General features: G+C 34.9%; 1 protein-coding gene across 1 annotated transcript in view; it reads right to left on the reverse strand.

Moving 5' to 3' along the window:
* Positions 1–561: 561 nt before the first annotated feature.
* Ptgfr (prostaglandin F receptor) overlaps positions 562–19,875 on the reverse strand; it is a 35,197-nt gene continuing 15,883 nt past the window's right edge. The window contains exon 2 of the mRNA XM_076862934.1: positions 562–861. Within this exon, the coding sequence (XP_076719049.1) occupies positions 562–861 (300 nt within the window). The remainder of the gene's footprint in view (positions 862–19,875) is intronic.

Genomic DNA, 19,875 nt, shown 5'->3' on the forward strand with positions numbered 1-19,875 from the left:
GCTCACGAGATCAGACAACCTATGAGCCAGAACTGACCTATGTAGTAGGTTTTTGTTATAAGCCACAGTGAGTCCCAGGTGCCATGTCATGCATATATTGATTGAGGCTACATAATGACTACTAAAACAGACCAGACAAAAATACAGGAGCCTTATAGTTCAATGAGTTTGTCTATGAAGAATAGCTACAAACAGTGATCCTAAAATAGCCAATCCACCATGCAGGTAGTGTTAAGGTGTCCCCTAGTAGATAGGCCAAGTAAAAATACATTAGGCCTCAACACATTCATTTATTATAAAAGCATCAATCACACAGATAAGCTCAATTTTTTTTTCTATTTGACTCCCATAATCATTATTTCATTCTAACTCCAGTTGACAAAAGCAAGTGAAAATGTGCAATCATATACTACTTTGACAAATTTCAAAAGCTGAATTCAAAGAAATTTATCACCAACTACCTGCTGAGGTCTGAACTTTCCAGTTAGGCTATGTATATTTATCTAATTAACTGATAAATAGCCAAAAATTTTCTTAATCGCATTCTAGTCCTACACTGACTTACTGTCCTACTAAACTCGGTGCTTGCTGATTTTTTTCTGCAACTGGTGACTCAGAAATAGCAGCAACCTTTAAGGAATTTTTAATAGAGCTAAGCTCCCAAATATGTAAGCTGATGACATGCACTCCACAGCAGCGTCTGGCAAGCTTGAAGAGATTCTTAAGGACAGCCTTCCGGAGAAGAATATATACCCAGGGATCTAAGATTTGATTCCATGTTGCCATTCGGAGAGCAAAGAGTGTTGTTTCACAGGTCTCCAGAGAATTATTTCCATTTATGCCAATGTTGGCCATTGTTACCTAGAATACAAGAAAAACAGAGAAATCGATTGATTGCAGGCATTTTTTTTTTTTCAGTCCTGTTATTTTTAACTTAACTAGCTGTGCTACATGACCTTCATTCCACTTCCATAAAGTGATGTTATGCTGCAAAATACGGACAAAAATGAATGATAGAATCACTGATACAGACATTTGAATCCTTTGAATTCAAATTGACATCAGAACTACAACAACAGTAATTTCTAAAAGTAAGTCAGATGTGCATGACTAGAATGACTCAGGGAAACAGATGTTGACATCAGAAACCACCCTTTTTAGACTTCTGCAGATAATAATATCAAAGCCAGCACACATTTTGCATTTCAATAAAAACTAAATTATATTTAAGTACATAAATCATAGATAAGCTAACAGATTTTTTAAAAAAAAATGCATGCAGAACATTTGATATTAATTTGTACATAGTATATAATATTATTATGTAATGCTACTTTTAGAGTTTTCAGCTTGGTAACTACAATGATAATAGCATCTTCCCTTTTCTGAATCTCTCATCCCTACCATAACTAGGCTAAAACATTCTCAAAAGTAAACAATGGAATTTTCTAAGGACTTTGTAGAAATGAGCTTATCTCTATACTACTATACTGTGACTTAATCATAACAATTCTTATTTTGGTCTCCTATGTTCATTTCCTGATCACTGTGATTATAAAGAGATCATTTTGTAGAATCAGTTCCATAAATGGTCCCAGCTACTATTAGAATGAAGCAAATCACTGAGACCAGCTTTGACAGCCAAATAGTTGCAGAACAAACAAATAAGAGGACTTCAAAAACAACTCAGCTATAAAAAATAATAAAAAAATAAACAGGAGATGAAACTGAAATTAAATGATACTGGATCATCATGCCACAAAGACTCAAACATGATATCAAAAAAACCTAAAAATCCCAAATGAAAAGAAAATCAAGACCAATGTCAAAAAGAAGCATCTTTATTTGCAAGGCTGAGATCAATGCTTAAAGAATAAATATCACTTATCAAAACTTCCATGGCCTGTATGACATAGTGCAAACTCTTCAACTGGCACTGTGATAGTACATCTGTAAGTTTACCTCTATAATCTTATCTCCCCTGCAAATATCCTATGTTCCAACCATTGGCCAATATCTCGCTTTCAGAGATGCACCATGTTCTTTGAGCAATGGCTTATGTAATACCCTTTATTTTGAACTCCTATCCCCCTTTCTCTGCCAAATTTTCTCTGACAAACTCCTGTCTCTAAACCCCATATAAAACCCATGCATTTTTCCCAATCTTCACCAAGATGAATGAGCAGTTGCTCCCTCCTCTGTACTCCCACTGCACCCTGTCCAGTTATACACTTTAAAACAATGCATAATAATTATGCATTTACCTGTATATCTATGATCATCTTTTGTTTTTCTTCATATTTCTAATACCTGGTACAAGGCTGATATCTAAAATGTACCCAGTAAATATTGGTTGAATTTACTTATTTTTTATTCTTTGCATTTATTTTTTGAAGCACAATGACTCATCATCAGAGAAACCTCTGACCATCTGTCACAAGGGTCTAATATTTTGAAGCATTAAGTGTTTCTAAAAGTTTTAATGTATTACTGAAGGATTCCAGTGTGGTTTGTTGGCACTTAAAAGAAGCAAGATATTGCTGTCCATGCAGATCACTTGGGCAACAGTCTTTTCCCAGGAAATAATGCATCAAAATGCAGACCTAAATGTTCAGTAGCTAAATAAAATTAAAAGAGTATTTTCTGCACAACAGTACCTGGGTCAAATATAGACTCTCCTATCATTGTTGTATCATTGCTCCCTTAAATTATGCCTTAGGATTTTAAAAATATACCTACCTATATGGGACCAATTACTCTAAGAAGAAAATAACACCAAGACTTGACTGGCATTTGGACTCAAATATTTTCACTTTATATTGTTTTGTTCACTCAACAAATACTTATTGATTATCTGCTATGTGCCAGACAGTGTGCAAGGAATTGAAGATAAAAATGGCAAACAAAGCAGAAACTGTAGAATTTATAATCTGTTTGCTAAAATTGGGTAGGGAGAGTATAAGGATGAATGAATAAATATTTCTCTTGACTCCCAGTATTAAATGTATGCATTTTCTATTAATGAATAGGTATGTTCCTGGGTACCTACTCTGTGTATATGGGAGCAAATATACTCAGAACAATTGTGTGGAACAGTTGACCTTGCTTTAGAGATGTGCAAATTTAAAGCATCTCAGTTATATGGCATGCACTTCTCCGATTTTTCCTTTCTTCTCTAAAAATACTCCTATGTTCATCAACTATGAAAAGACACTGAATTTTCTGAAGGAGCCCAGAGCCTAGTCTTCTTTCCAGAATACCAGCGCAGTACCCAAGCACTCATAATCACTCTGCCCTTCCTTGACCAGCCCCAGTCATGGACAAAGGTTGCCCCAAAGCCTTGGGAGAAGGAATTATTGTTTAGCTACCCACAAAGCTGTAGGTGAAATATTTCTGTAAAATAGATGTCATTAGTATTTTATTTATAATAGCATCATTGGTAATTCTGGATAACCTAAGTCTGAAAAAAATAGATAAACCATGATAATTTTATATTATGAAAATTTATGTAGGTACTTCTGTTTGTGATTCAGTTTTAACTTTTTAAAATATTTTGTTTTAGTTTAGTTGGACACAATATCTTTATTTTATTTTTATGTGGTGCTAAGGCTCAAACCCAGAGCCCCACACGTGCTAGGCGAGTGCTCTACTGCTAAGTCACAACCCCAGCCCCTCAGCTTTAACTTTTTTAAAAAGCAAATCACTCCAGTTGCATTAATTGTGTCATCTCAATTTTGAAAAAACAACTGTTGTTTTGTGCATGGGAAATAGACTGGGGTATATACATCAATGTTTTCATTGGTTAACCCTAGGCAGTAGAAGTACAAAGGATTTTTATTTTCTCCTTTGGTTTGTGTCTAGTTTACTAATATTTTGGATAGACCATACATTGTTTTTACAAGTCGTGCTTTTTTCCCCCAAGTAATTTGTGGAAATACACTATTTTATCAGAAATTGTATGGATTATATATGCATATTCATGCACATATGAGTGATGTGATACTGAAGGTGCCAAAGAATCTCCTGGAAAATGTAACTCTGATAAAACTGGCAGGAGATATGTGGGAGATGAGGTCAGGCTGAGGAATGTCTGCAAGCTGGGCCAACATAGTCATTTTCCCTGGACCTGGATGACAGTCACTTCACATGCCTGGAAAGCATTCTTCTCTGACTGGCCCACCCAATCTTGCATTCCAGACAGTTATCCAGACTTTCATCAATACTTAGCCTTTCATCTAGTTCCCAAGAGAACGAGAGGACATAGAACTAGAGAAATATATATTATTTTTTAAAATATCTTCTACGGATTTTGGAAAGTTACAATTGTTCATCTTTATCAATGATTACAATTCGAACTGAGAAAACAGACAGGACCAAGTGTTTGCATAATCTATAAGAAAACAATTCATCTGATACCTCTAACACACTCAATACTAAGAGAGAAACAATGAAGTGAAAAATGTATAGGAAGGAGAGTTTAGGTGCATTGCCAAATTTCAAGGAGTAAAACATAATAAAATCAAATATCTATCTACTTGGGCCACATAATACAATTATATCATCTGCTAAGTTCAAAATTAATCAATCGGACAGACCACTTTACTCAGATAACAGAGCCCATGTAAACTAAAATTTTACTCTGGAAGCTATTTCACATCTGGGTCTGTGGACTAGATTCAGGAAAGCAATGGTAAATTCAATAATTGTGCTTCTGTTCCTTTGAGTATTCATACAAGTATATCAATCTAGAAGCAGGTAGTTTTTGAGTGTCTGCTATGTCCAGATCTTTTGCAAGATGCTAGTGATGTAGAAACTAATACTTAGATATCTAAAGTTCTACCTAACAAATTATATATTTTGCTAGTTATATAGTTTTTATTTGTTTTACTTAACACTAAAATATAATCTTGTTAAAAGCATGCCTTTTAGACTGATCAACTTTTTGCTGATCCCTAGCATCTGGCATACAGTAGGGCAGTCAATATCTACTAAATGAATTGAATGAATGAAGTCTCTGAGAAGACACCAACAAGAAAGCAGCAGCTACAAAAGCCTTCAAAAACAACAACAAAACAAACAAACACTATTCTTTTGAGTTCCATATACCAACTTTAACTATGACTAAATTACATGAATTTCTACATTGCTGATTACAGAAGTGTTTTAGCTTTTTGAGTGCTGTGACTTAAAGACCCAACCAGCACACTTGTAGAGGTGGAATAGTTTTTTTGAGGGCTCACAATTTCAGAGGTCTTAATTCATAGGAGGCTGGCTCCATTCCTTGAGGATTGAGGTGAAGCTGAACCTCATGGCAGGACAGTATGCAGAGGGAAGCATCTCACATCAGGAAGCAGAGAGAGAGTGAGACTCCAGCTCCAGATACAAAATATTTACCCCATAACCAAGCCCCAAATTAACCACTTCCTCCAGTCACATCCCACCTGCCTCTAGTTACCACTCAGTTAATCCAATCGGGATTAATTCACTGATTGGGCTAAGACTCTCATAATCCAATCATCTCTCCTATGGAACTTCTTTCATTGTCTCACATGTGAGTTTTTGGGGGACACTTCATATCCAAACCATAACAAGAAGATATAATATTTTAGTTTTTTCCCACTTATTGAATATCCATTATATTAAGACAATAGTTTGCAAATGGTGAATGATTCAGAAATAAATCAGAGAGAAATATTTCAAGAGGAAAAAAGGACAAAGTTATATAATATTTCTTGTGTCAAAATCTAGAATAGCTGTGAAATTTTGTCCATCCCCAAAGTAAACATCAGTACTGAAAAATTCACACATTTGTAAAAATTTATTTTTTCTGCTTGACTTATTCACAGAGAATTAAATGATGGACCAAATAATAGTACATTTCCATCTAAAGCCTTTCAGAATTGCTAAGACATGGGAAAACAGGACACATTGTAGTGAAATTACTCCCCTTGCAATGAGATAATCCAAAATCATAGCATTTTATGCTATCTTCCCTCCTTCACATCAGCTGAGGAAATTATATGTAGACTGAACAGCAGGAAAAATTTTACCCAAGTGCATCTTCAAGGAAGAGGAAAAAGTGAAGAAAAATTCATATAGGTACTATATATATTTTAACCCATTTCATTCTCATAAAATCCCCAGGGGTTGTTACTATTTCTCTGATACGGTCCATGAAAAACAAATTGCAGATCTGGAAATTTGAACAAGTTTACACTGCTGGAAAATGGCAGAGGAAAAATTCAAACCTAAGTCCATCTGGCTTCAAAGCGTCTTATCTTCTTCTACATCATTCCCATTAATGAGACCAGTGATAACATGTCATATTTATGAACAAGAAATGATTAAAAAAAGAATAACAACTAACATTAACTGGCCTATGTTGCATAGTACTTACTATATTTAGATGTATTCCCTCATTTAATCCTGCTACTAACTATGAGAGAAGTAATATCCCTACTTGAAGCTATTTCAGCCAATTCATGAAGAGGTTATCTCATGAAGGTCACCCAACTAAAATGTGGTAGAGTCAGGATTTGAATAGTGGAAGTGGGTGGATATAGATTCATGTATTGGCCTCCTTGGCACTAGTAGATCTTATTTTGAACTCTATATTTCTATTTATTTCTATGTCTAGTTGTATTTCTAGCTGATTCTATCATTGTCTTACTCAGTATTTCCATTAATACACATTCACTAGTATCTTTTTTTAATCAAGAATCAATTCTAATAAATATTTTGCTCCAGATCTCTTGTTGCCATAACCACAGACATAACTGACAAGTAAATCAGATGAGTTGAGTACCATATAACTGAGGTGTCAGTCAGAAGCATAGATATCCAAACAATGAAAGGGCAGACAAGAGCTAGCTGTCCTAAAATGAAAAGGTAATTTTTAAAAATATGAACTAACAGGTTTAAATTGATAAAATACAACAACATTCTGCATCTTTTTTTTTCTTCTTCTTCATATTTACTCCATGATGAATGGCATGATTTTCACTTTCGTAGTCTCCTGCCTTTCATCCTTTAGATTGGTCTTTAGATGTCTATTTGGATCTAAATAGATTGTTTCTTAATTATTTTTAATCCAAATTTATGCATTATTCTAATTTATCCTTATTTCATCATTTAGTAATGATGAATTTTTTTAAAAATCAATAAGAAAACTTTGAAGTCCTACAAGAAAAAAACATGTACATGAAAATATTTATGTTTGTAGGTATAACCTGACTTGTTAAAAAAGGGATTTGAAGCATTTTATTTTATGATTTTAATAATGTTATAAATTCTGTCTCTTTTCAGCTATGATTGTCTTCTTCATTAAACCTACAGTTGTAAAAAAAATAAAAAATAAAAAACCTACAGTTGTAATAAAACAATATTGTTTATATTCTAAATATTGGCAATGATAGATGCCTTCCTTTTAATCAAGAAATGTTTGTCTAAATATCAAAACCAAAATAATTATTAGCATCTCACCTGTGAATTGAAAAGAAAACAATTAATTGGAAGTCATAGTATCGAAAGTGCTTGGTTTCAGCAAAAGACTACTTTATGTGACTACTTGCAACACTCTCTTTATAGTAAAAGTAGATTAAACCAGTAAGCATTTCAGAAGCCTTCTGTCCTGAAACACGTTTTTCCAAAGAGAAATTTCCAACTGGCCCAGTTGGTTTATTATTACAATAGTTTGGAAAGATTTCCCAAAGCATTTTCTAAGCTCTACTACAATAATTCATCATTTAATGGGAACTTTTAATGAAATGGGTGTCCCTTTAAAAATAAAAGATATCCATAAATTTTAGAGAAAATCAGCCTTTTAAAAAAAGCCAACCTAAACCTGTTCAGTGGCACAGCAGATGGAATCCAAGCACTGGGGAGGCAAAGCAGGAGGATCACCTGAGCTCAGGAATTCAAGACTAGCCTGGCTATCACAGCAAGCCTGTACCTCAGGGGGAAATAAAGGAGAAAAGAAGAAAGAAAATAGGTAACCTAAGGCTACAGACCAAATGCAAAGGCTTCCAGAAACTTCATGGCTGAGTCACAGTATATCCTCTTTACAGAAGAATGAGATAACAGAATGTGGCGCTAGGAAGGGCTGGGCCAGGATTATATCCAATGCCTATTTAAAGGATTACACAGGTAGTGCTCAGGGTGAAAATAATATAAATTTCTGGTCAATTAAAAAAAACAGCCCATGCTAATTATTCAGGCAATTAATTACAAATAATTCCATTATATCATGGTACTTAAGGCAATCTGTTTGGTCACAAGATAAAACAATCTAAGTTTTATTTTCATTTGTAAGTTTTTATTTTTGCATTTGTTTTTTACTTTCCAGATTAATTTTTTCTGGAGTTATAAAGTAACATTTTAAATTTTTACCTAAGTAGCAAACTGAAATTCATCTTCCTTAGTTATAAATTAATACATAACCTACTTCTCTCTAGAATAACAACCTACACACTTAAATCCTTGATCAAATTGTCCCTCTCCCATGTAATTTTCAGCATTTTGAAGACACATCCTATCTCATGGCCTTATTATACTAGCCTCCCAACTCCAAATCCATTTCCTATTTGAAATAATTTATTTCAATAACTAAAGACCACATGATTCTCCTCTCATTGCCTTATTATTATTCATTCTTCAGCTGTTTGAGATTCATATCCTATGGTTTCATTATATCATTAACTCCATCAAGAAAAAAGATTTTGTCTTGTGGATACTGAAAACAAAGTGCACATACTCTGTATTTGGTTTATAATTGGCACTGTATAAATACCAAAGAGAAAGAAAAAAAATGCCAAAGGAACAAATGAATGAATGGGAAGACATTTTAGGATCCATGGAAGTCACAAATCATGACTCTTTTTTGTTTTGTTTTGTTTTGTTCTTGGCCAAATCACTTTATTTATTTTTTAGTTTTGTGTCATTTTTCCAAATCACTTTAATTTACAACTTTTAATGTACTCTATGAAGTTCGTAATTTCTTGAAATTCTCACCTTGCTCTTTAAAGAGTTGAGTCTACACTTTCAGTCTTCATTATCAGGAGGGATACCTAATTCCTCATCTGTCCACTGGGAAGGATCTGGACATATAAAATGACCTGGTACAGTCCACTGTCTCCACCTGCCCATGCACAGCAGCCAGGTCGGAGCCGTGCTCCCTGCGTCCCGACAGCTGTTCCAGCCACCCAACCTGCTTGCATCCCCATCCATGTCTTTGACACTCTTCTGGGCATGTAGTGGGTATCTAAACATTATCTGGCATAAACCTCTGAAACATGCAAAACTGTTCCACCTTGATTCAATGGTTCATCATTATTCCAAAAAAATAGTAACCAACATTCACCAAGTTCCTGATGTTATCATGTTAAAATACAAGAAGAGATAAATCTAAGGAATTGGATTTTTTTTCCTAAGGGGTCTTTTTTTCCCTTTTTTTTAATAACAGGCTATGTTATTGAAATGTAAGTTAGCACCTTAAAAACTTAGCATAAGCACATCACTTTTTAGAATGATTTTATGGATACAATCACAGTGACATTTTTATATCTCAATAATCATTACTTCACTGAGAACTCAGGAAAGCTGTCACTTACTAATATATTTGCATAATGATTATAATAAAAAATTACAGTAAATCTTTTTATTAGCTGAAGTTATAGTTAAGACAAAGAAGTCATCAATCATTGTCTAAAAAATCAATTTTACTACTATGTGAAAACTTGCTGTATTAATGCCATGTAAGTTTTTAAATGAAGCTCCCCAATACTTTTTAAAAATTATGAGTCCAACTTTTAAATAAATAGGAATTTCACAACACACTATACAGTTATTAGATTGGTATTCTCTCTGGATAAAAAATATTGATTGCCAAATTTCTGTCTAACCATCTTTTATGAAGCATTTTGTCTTACCTAAAATTTCATAGTTCCTAACATGGATTAGATCTCCTACTGCCTTGCCTGAAGTCTGTGGTTTGTGGAAAAGTATTGTTAGTCCAAAGGTATCATACATGTTTTTCACATTCTCCTTTCCCCCAAAACCTAAGTCTCCAACTTAGATTTTTGATTTCTGACCACTTTCCCAGGAAATTTGAATTAGACCATTTCTTCTCATTGTTTATTGTCTTCAGATGCTGACTACCTGGGATTCATTCTCTGAAGATATTTCTCTATAATTTATAAAAAGTGTTTTAAGAAACAAGTAACATTTCCAGGGGAAAGGGAAGAGGATGTGCAAATTAATTTAATCTTTCTGTAAGGCAGTTTAACATAATACATCACAAGGTTTAAAGGTTAATTCCCCTTGAGCTATCAATTCCATGTCCATGAGTTTATTTACAGATTAAATAGTGTGCAAAACTTCAAAGGATGTTTATTTTAGTGTTGTTTACAAAATGAGAGATAGAAGAAACTTCCAACAATCAGAAATTTGTAAAAACAGTGATGCATGCCAATGATCCCAGCAGCTTGGGAGGGTGAGGCAGAAGGATCATGAGTTCAAAGCCAGCCTCTGCAAACACAAGGTGATAAGCAACCCAGTGAGCCCCTGTCTCTAAATAAAATACAAAAATAGGGCTGGGGATGTGGCTCATGGTCTAGTGCTCCTGAGTTCAATCCGTACTCCCCCCAAAAAATATAGTATACCTACCTACATAATAGAATAGTACGTAGCCATTAACATGTCAAGATGATTAAGATAAAAATTTTACAATGTAGTTAAGACAACAAAGATTACAAGACAAAGATATTTCAGTAATTATTATAATAGCTAAAATGTATTGCATAATTACTACCTATTTTCTGCAACTAAGTACCACTAATATTCCCATTTTAGTGATAAGGAAAAAGAGACAAAAGGAAGATAATTAACTTGCCTAAGGTCAATGAGTTAGCAATGATAATCTGGCTCCCAATGTCAAATACAGTCCTTCTAATAAATGTCTATATGTGTGTTAACTTTAAATAATTGTGATAATATACCTAAAATAGTCAAGTTATAAGAAAGAAAGGTTTATTTTGGCTCGTGGTTGCAGAGGTTTCAGTCCAGAGTCATTGGCCCCATAGCTCTTGGACCTCTGATGGCACTGCACGTCATGGAAGTGCACAGAAGGGGAAACTGCTCACCTAGTGACAGCCAGGAAGCAAAGAGAGGGGGGCTGGGGTCCCCACATCCCCTTCCAGCTTCCTGACCTAGCTTCCTTCCACGAAGTCCACCTGTCAAAGGTTCCAGCACCTCCCAATAGCACCACACCCTGGTGACCAAGCCTGCAACACATGGGCCTTTAGGGGGCATTAAGATTCCGACCATAGCATATACTTTGAGAAAAGTGTAATAGAATATAGAGAAAAAACAAACAGTACTTAATAGAGGTTGGGAATGCACTTGTAGTAGAGAGAATTTCCAAAATATTCCAACCTAATCCTCTGAACCTGTGAATAGGATAAGACTCCCATGATTGTTATGCTACCTGGCACTATAGAGAGTGACATTATCAAGGTGGGCTAAGTCTAATCATGTGAGCACAATTAAAAACAGAGAACTTTCTCCAGCTGGTCACACAAGACCAGAAAGATTCCTGGTATGACAAGGATTCAGTGCATACTTTCTGGTTGATCCACAGAGGAGCCACGTGGGAAGGAATGCAGACTGCCCCAGGAGCAGACTGCAGCCCCCAGCTGACCGCAAGTCAGGAAATGGGGACCTCAGACTCACAGCCACAAGATAAGGCACTGTGTTTTGCCAAAGGCCTGAATGAGCTTTCAAAAGGATTTCCCCCTCAAGACCTTAATGTAAGAGCCCAATTCAGCTCTTACCTTAATTGTGAGGCCCTTGTCAATCCAGACAGAACTTTGAGAACTGTGAGAGAACAAACTGGGTGCTGCTTCATGCTGCTGAATTTGTGGAAATTTGTTGCAAAGCAGTTGAGTATCAGTATAGTACTTATGAGTGGCTTAAAATGAGGGAACTTACTGAAATTTATATATCAAAAATCTACAACAATCGTTGCACTTAATAGATGAATTTTAAAATCTGGAACATGACAAGTATGCCACAACTACTACCACTACTTAACATGATGCTATAATTTCCTGCCAATGCTATAGAGGAAAAAAGATGAGACATAAAAATTAGGGGGAAAAAAGAACTTTTGTTACTTAGAAAAATGATGAGTCATTAAATATTTACAATCAATGAGAGTTGGCAAGTTGATGAATAATCTGACTATAATAGTCAGCTTTATGTACTACAATAAAATACCTGAGGAAGTGACTTTATTAAAAGGAAAGGTTTATATAGTTCACAGATTTGAAGACTGAAAATCCAAACAGCATAGTGCAGACTTAGCAGGCACCCCTTCTCTCATTACCTCAGACACATGGTAGCTGGCAATAGCAACTGCACATGTGGGAGCAAACAAGTGATTACATCTCCAACCAGAAGCACAGAGAGAGGGTGGGGCCAAAACCAGACTTTTATAATAATCCTCTTAAGGAAGCCAAGGAGTCCTAAGAGAACTACCTTCCAAGGGGTTACCCCCGATGACCTAAGACTCCTATTAACTTCCCATCAAAAGTTCCCATCACCTCCCAACAGCACCATCCTGAAGATCCAGCTTCCAAAGGATTAGAGGGCACTCAACATTGAAACCACAATGTCCAATTTAAAAAATCAAAAACACTTCTCTATGCCAAAAATGCCAACAATATACCACTTTATACAGATATTTATATTCCTCTATAGGAATATTTGTATATTGATAGATATATCTATATCTATCTATATATATATAACTTTATGTATATATAAGATATTTATATGTCCTCTGTAGCATAGCGAATATACAAATTATACATAGATATTTATGTATATTGTCATATTTATCTATGTATATTGTCACCTATATAACAACAGAATATACAAATACCATTCAAAATATCATACACAGTGGCTGGGGTTGTGGCTCAGTGGTAGAGCACTCACCTTGCACATGCAAGGCCCTGGGTTCAATCCTCAACACCACATAAAAATAAATAAATAAAAAAGCAAAGCTATTGTGTCCAAGTACAACTAAAAAATAAATATTAAAAAACATATATATCATACACAAATTTCCTAGATGTTTATTTAATCAAGAAATTAACATAACACTTAAAATTTTTAAAGAAATTAGATTTTAACATGTATTTTTCAAATTTTACATAGTGGACATATATTAAAATAATATATCATACCCATGGTCATATTTCAATTATATGGATCATTGGCACCAATCAATCAGAATGGCACAGGCAGGCCATCAGTTTGGTCAAACAGGGATATACAAGAGGCTTGAATCTCATAGTTGTAAGTTGATTATTATGTTTCTCTCCTTGAAATAGCTCAGAAGGACAAACACTAGCCTTCCATTTTCTCCATGTATGGTTTCTCTCAATGAATTATTTCTCCTACACTCGAGGAAGAGAAGAGCACAGTTACATCATGAAGGTACGACGACTCACGTAAGAGACTGCAGACAGAAAAGACAGCTGGCATAGAAGGGAGACAACGGTGTCTACAAAGCTGGAGAATGGAAATAAAGAGAGGGCGAGAGGGCGACTAGACAACATGGACAGAACCTGAACAGTAGGATGGCCATCCTACCCTGCCTGCCGGAGGGCACAGGGTAAAAAGTGTACCTCAGATTGCTTCTACCTGTATAAACTCAGAGTTGTCCAAAGAAAGTGAATGCTGGAAGATCTTGTCATTGCCTGCCTTAAAAGTATGGAAAGACAAGGCTAAAAATCCCTCATAGAACTTGATTCTCCCACCCCAAGAGTTAAGGAAAAGATAACAATGACAGCACATTAGAGTGGTAATAAACATGAGCAAAGCTTAACACAACACATCTTTTTATTTTATGAACACATTCAAGATAGACAATGTAGATACATCCAATGTAGATACATCTGTACAAGCTTTATGATCTATTAATTCCAAATTGAAGGCAATCATCACCAAATTTCACTAACCATTCACTAATATCAGTAGGAAAGGTATAAGTAATCCCTGCAATAGGTCTGAAATGACCACCAAAAACTGTCTTACTGTCCTCAGGAGATTGTCAGCAAATGCCTAAAAATTTCTTGCTTGCATGATTGCAAAACTACAGCTCCAATTCCAATACTTTCCAGTATATTAATTCTGTTATTTTTTCCATAAAACTACCAAGTTTTATGGTATTATTTGCAATACCAGAAAGCCAAGCCCTTCCTCTGTAGTTACATGGAAGAACTGCATTCTTGAGAGGTCTTGAATAATACCACAAAAATGATCTCACCTAAAAGAATAGAATTTCCCAGAAATAACAAGAGACGAGAGGTTTTACATTCAGGTAAATTATTTAATAAGAAAGGGTTGAACTAACTTTTAAATTTCTCTGGTTGGGTTAACCAGTGACAGCTATGAGATTCAAAACCCCTCTAACTGTGAACTGAAAAAATTCAGAATCTCAAAAGGTAATGATGGTGTCTGTTTGGCTTCTTAGAGAAGAACTGACCTTATTAAACACAGTCATATTAAGAAGCACATCATGAAAAGAAAGGAGGTGGCATAAACCTGTTCTGGTATTTACTACAAGTTTATGGAAAAGAAATAAGTGTGAGGAAAAGATGAGGTAATTGAACACAAGGAAGAAAAGAAAAAAAGCTTATAAGTCAATAATTGAATCAAAAGACAAGAATTGCATTTCTGAAGAGAATCCAGTGTCATAATTGGTAGGTAAGAACTCACTCCACTAAACTCAAAGACCACCAGAGACTACAATGAACCCAGATTCACAGCTTTGGTCAAGAACTTGGCATAGACCACATAAGATGAAGTTTCACAGCAAAGATGTCCCTTTGGAAAATCATGGGCACTTATTCACAGATTCTTTTGTAACAGAGCTAGTTCTGTCCATACCTCCCCAGATAAACTACAAATTCCATTGAGGCTAGGATCCATTTTAGTCATATTAACATAATCTAAGTATCATATATGCAAATTCCCATCACAGCTATTCAATGCATATTTTTTAAGTTAAAACTGAGTTTTATTAGAGGGACGAATGGAATCATGGTAAGAACAATAATAATCATCTACAGCACCTTATATTGGATCCTTTCACATATTTTGTGAAAACTCATGTTACCTGATTATATGTTGTATGTTATCGTCATCATCAGTTATTACATATATTTTACAGAAGTTAAGAGTAAAGTTCACATAGATCTTTAATAATTTGCCCAAAGACATGTGGCTTGTATGTTCAGGCTCAGGTGGTGAGAAATTTTTGCATAATACAATAGAAACTCCCCTAATTAGAAGCAGTGGTTAAAGTACAGACTAAAGGCATTGGCCTTCTACTCTCATAGAGATGGTTTTAGTATAGTCATCTTGTGGAGTCACCACTGATGAAGATGTTCAGCGACATGAACAACATAAATCATACATCTTTGTATACACTAGGTGCTGCGTAAATATTTGGTAGGTGAATGCAGAACCAAAGCTTTCCAAGTCAAGGAAGAAATACTGATTCTTTCTTCCTAGTAACAGAAGCTAGAGAATAGTTAAGTACCTTGCTCAGAAAGCACAACTTCCTCTCAAATAAGAATTTTCTGAGGTTAATTGTGGTGGAACCATCTTTCTTTATCTTGGTGGAAAGATTCACTTCTGCCTGGGACTTAAATTGTAAAATATTTTAAGGAAGGCCTTGTAGAAAAATTCTGCAAAATAAATAATATGTCTTATTCGTGGTTTACACAGTTTAAGTGGCAGAACTGTGGCATTAAAATCTAAAGTGAAAACCCAGAGGGCTTTGTTCGTTTGTTGTTGTTATTGTTTCTGGTGCCAGGAATCCAACCAGGGCCTCACACATGCTAGACAAGGGCTCTACCACTGAGTTGTATGTGACCCCCTGACCCCGACACACACAGTGTTTTTCATTCCACAGTCCAGCTTTGACCAAATCCCATACAAGGGTTATCTAACCTCCCAGTTCATGGTCCATCTAAAGCTATTTTCTCTAAGGTCAAAAAACAGATTATTGTCCAAAACTAAAACATAGAGTTACCTAATTTTTTGTGTACTAAGGCTGTACAAAACAGAAATCAAAATAACAGTAATAAAGAGTAATAGAGCCAAATCGCTTCTTCTCAAGCAAAAGAAAAATACAAATCAATGACTACATACTCTCAAGTGAATGTTCATAAACATGACCTTTTCTAACCAAAAGAGAAGCTATGCTGAGATTATGAACTAAGTAAAATAATATGTTTCCTTTCATATTTTGCCACAAAGTCTAATTGTATTTTAAGCCTTAAGGGAAATTATTTGGAAAATGTTCCCTTTTTATTCACAAGCTGATCTTTATTTAATAGTGATGTGTTACTTGCCTTACTTCCTAATAGAAGTGCTAGAAAAGTAATTTCTTTATTACTCATGCATTAAATGAAATTTCCAGCAAAACCTTTCTGCCCTATTCACTTTGTTATAATTCACTCTCTACTCAATAAAGTGATATTTTAAAATCATGAGTCAGATCATATCCATCCTCATTAAGAAAATCTCCAAAGGCTTCCATTAAAATTTTAATCCAAATTCACCATCGCTTGCAAGGTCCTACACAGTGTGACCCCTACCTTCCTCTGTATCTTCAAATCCTCCCACTTTTACCTGTGCTCTCCCTGCTCCAGTTAACGAGCTTTGCTTTGTCCCTTGTTACAAAAAGTTCACTCCTCCCCTTAGGTTTTGTGCTGGCTCTTCCCTCTGCCCAACCACCCTGCCCCAATATTGTCCCATGACTGGTTTGTTTGTTTGTTTGTTTGTTTTGGACAATACAGAGGTAAGCTCATCATGAGACTGTCCCTGAACATCCAGTCTGAAAGAGCCCCATCCCCACCCTCAGCAACAGCACTTACAGCTCTTCAAAATCCTGTTATTATGTTCAGTTACTTATCATCTATCCTCTCCAGACTGCCCCTAGCCCTCTACAACTCCCATCGGCAGAAGAATGTAACCCCTATGAGAGACGGGATATTGCCTTCTTGTGAAGCCCCACAATCCCAGCACCTAGAACACTTTCTGACACATGGAATGCACTAAGAAATATTTTTATTGAACAAATAAATGGCTATTTCTAACCATGTTACATTTATGTGTGTGTTTTAGTTATTTTCTAAATTCAGTTCTCACTATGGTCTCATCTTTGGCTCTCTTTTATAAAAATCAAGGACTTTGATATCTTCCAGTCACAAATATGCCTAGGTACAATTGCAAACTGTAGTGCTCTGCTAACAAGAACATCAGATTTTGCAAGACACTTGGGATAATAAAAAGGCTGCTCAGTAAGAAAAGTCTGCTTTGCTGTAATCCAAATTTTGAAACTGACTACTCTTGGCACCCTCTGTTTTTAATCAACGCCTGACTGATCCCCTCAAAACACTTAGCAATGGGGCTGGAGATGTGGCTCAAGTGGTAGCGCGCTCGCCTAGCATTTGTGAGGCACTGGGTTATTTCTCAGTACCACGTAAAATTAAAAATAAAATTAAAAATTAAAAAATAAAGATACAAAAAAAAAAACCCACTTAGCAATGACTTCTCTTCTCTAGATGGGGTTTGAACCTGTCAGTGACAGAAAAGAAAAGTAAAAACTCTTCTTTTCAAAGGATTTTTTTTAAAAAGTGGAGAAAAGGGTACACTCATACATTCTTGGCAGGACTGCAAATTGGTACAACCATTCTGGAAAGGAGTATTGAGATTCCTCAAAAAAAAAAAAAAAAAATATATATATATATATATATATATATATATAAATGGAACCACCATTTCACCCAGTAATCCCACTCCTCAGTATACATCCAAAGGATTTTAAATCAGCATGCTACAGTGATACAGCCATATCAATGTTTATAGCAGCACAATTCAAAGTAGCTATGCTATGGAGCCAACCCAGTTCTCCTTCAGTATATTAATGGATAAAGAAATTGTCATATGTATACACAATGGAATATTACTCAGCCATAAAGGAGAATAACTTTATGATATTTTCCATTAAATGCATGGATATGGAGACTATCATGGTAAGGGAAATAAGTCAATCCCCCAAAAAACAAAGGTCAATGTTTTTGCTGATATGTAGAAGCTAAATCACATTAAAGCGGAGGAGGGTAAAAAAGAGAAGTTCAGTAGATTAGACAAAGGGAAATGAAGGAAAGCAGGAGAGATAGCAATAGGAAAGACAGTAGAATGAATTTTACATAAATTTCCTTGGTGTGTGTGTGTGTGTGTGTGTGTGTGTGTGTGTGTGTATTTTATATATATATATATATATATATAAAATACCTAAGTGAATCCCACCATCATCCATTAGATCCATAAGACTGGGGTCCTAATTAGAATAAGATGTAATCTATGCTTGTATAATTTTATCAAAATGGATTCTACAGTCATGTATAACTGCAAAGGACAAATAAAAACTAATAAAATACAAAAAATTAAAAGAATTTAAAAATCTCTTCACAAAATTCAGATTAATTTTAATACTTAATGTGAGGTAACTGAGTTGCCTAATTTTTTTTTTAATTTGGAAGTTTTTAAATTTACCCACATAAATTAAGTTAAGGTTAGGGACAGGAGAAGACAGGGAGACAAAGGGAATTACTCTAGAAGGGAGAAAGAAGGAAAAATTATTTTTAAAAAAAATCACTGAAGGCAGATTTTCCACAAATGTTTTCAAAGATTACCCTCAACAGGCCTCTCTCAGCATCACAAGAGAGTACAAAAATAATCCTATTTATTATCTTCACAAATCACAGTCAACTTGATATTTTTGCATTTTCTGCATGTCTGAAGAAACTTGGCTTACATATGAGGACATTTTAACTTTATCTAAAAGCTCAGATATAATATATGGCTAATAATGCTGTGTAGCTGATTAGATACTAAATGCAAACAAGTGTCACATGACTATGTCCTTTGGGTGAACCCTCTGAACACACATAGTCAGAAATGGTTCCATGTTTGAGGGCATACACAAGGAAAAACTTCATGCAGACGCACTGGATTAGAATCTGTACAGCACACTGAGTTCTCCTGTTTGCCACTCAGTGGTAGACATATAGGTGGGTTTCTTAAATTAACTATTATTTCTAATTAATTAAGTTAATTAATTATTAAATAATTAACTTAATTAATTATTATTTCTAAGACTACAACACAAAACTAAGGAAGAACTTTAAATTTAAAATGATCATCATGATTACAGTTTTATGTTTATATTTTAAAAATTTTATACCTTTTTTAATCAGACAATAAAATTTTAAGAATAAAATCCTTTTGTGACAATCTTTTTATACCTTTTTTAATCAGACAATAAAATTTTAAGAATAAAATCCTTTTGTGACATTCATGAGCATTGAATAATCACAGCCATAAGACTTGCTGTTTTGTTCACTAATTTCATCTGTGACTAAAGGATTCTAAAGGATGAGCTGCATTTTCCTTGAGCCTTTCCAAGCAGCGTACCAGGCACCACAAGAAACAGAGTAGAAGCACATGACACTGGCTCTGTCACTGAGGAGCTCCCTATTCACTCACAAGATGAGACAGTCACAAAACAAACAGCACAAACTCTACGAATAGAATTAGATGCTGCTATATTTCATCCACAGAAAGACAGAAAAATGCAAGATAAAATAATTAGAGCAGGTTTCATGGACAGTATTACAAATTTAAATAAAGACAAATCAATAATTTCAGAATTGTAATTCCTCTAATTGAAAAATATAGATTTACCAGTATGATGTGCTACAGGAAATATTCATCCTGAAGAGGTAATATTTA

Source organism: Callospermophilus lateralis, chromosome 7 (genome assembly GCF_048772815.1).
Source record: "Callospermophilus lateralis isolate mCalLat2 chromosome 7, mCalLat2.hap1, whole genome shotgun sequence".
In the NCBI taxonomy this organism is placed as follows: domain Eukaryota; kingdom Metazoa; phylum Chordata; class Mammalia; order Rodentia; family Sciuridae; genus Callospermophilus; species Callospermophilus lateralis.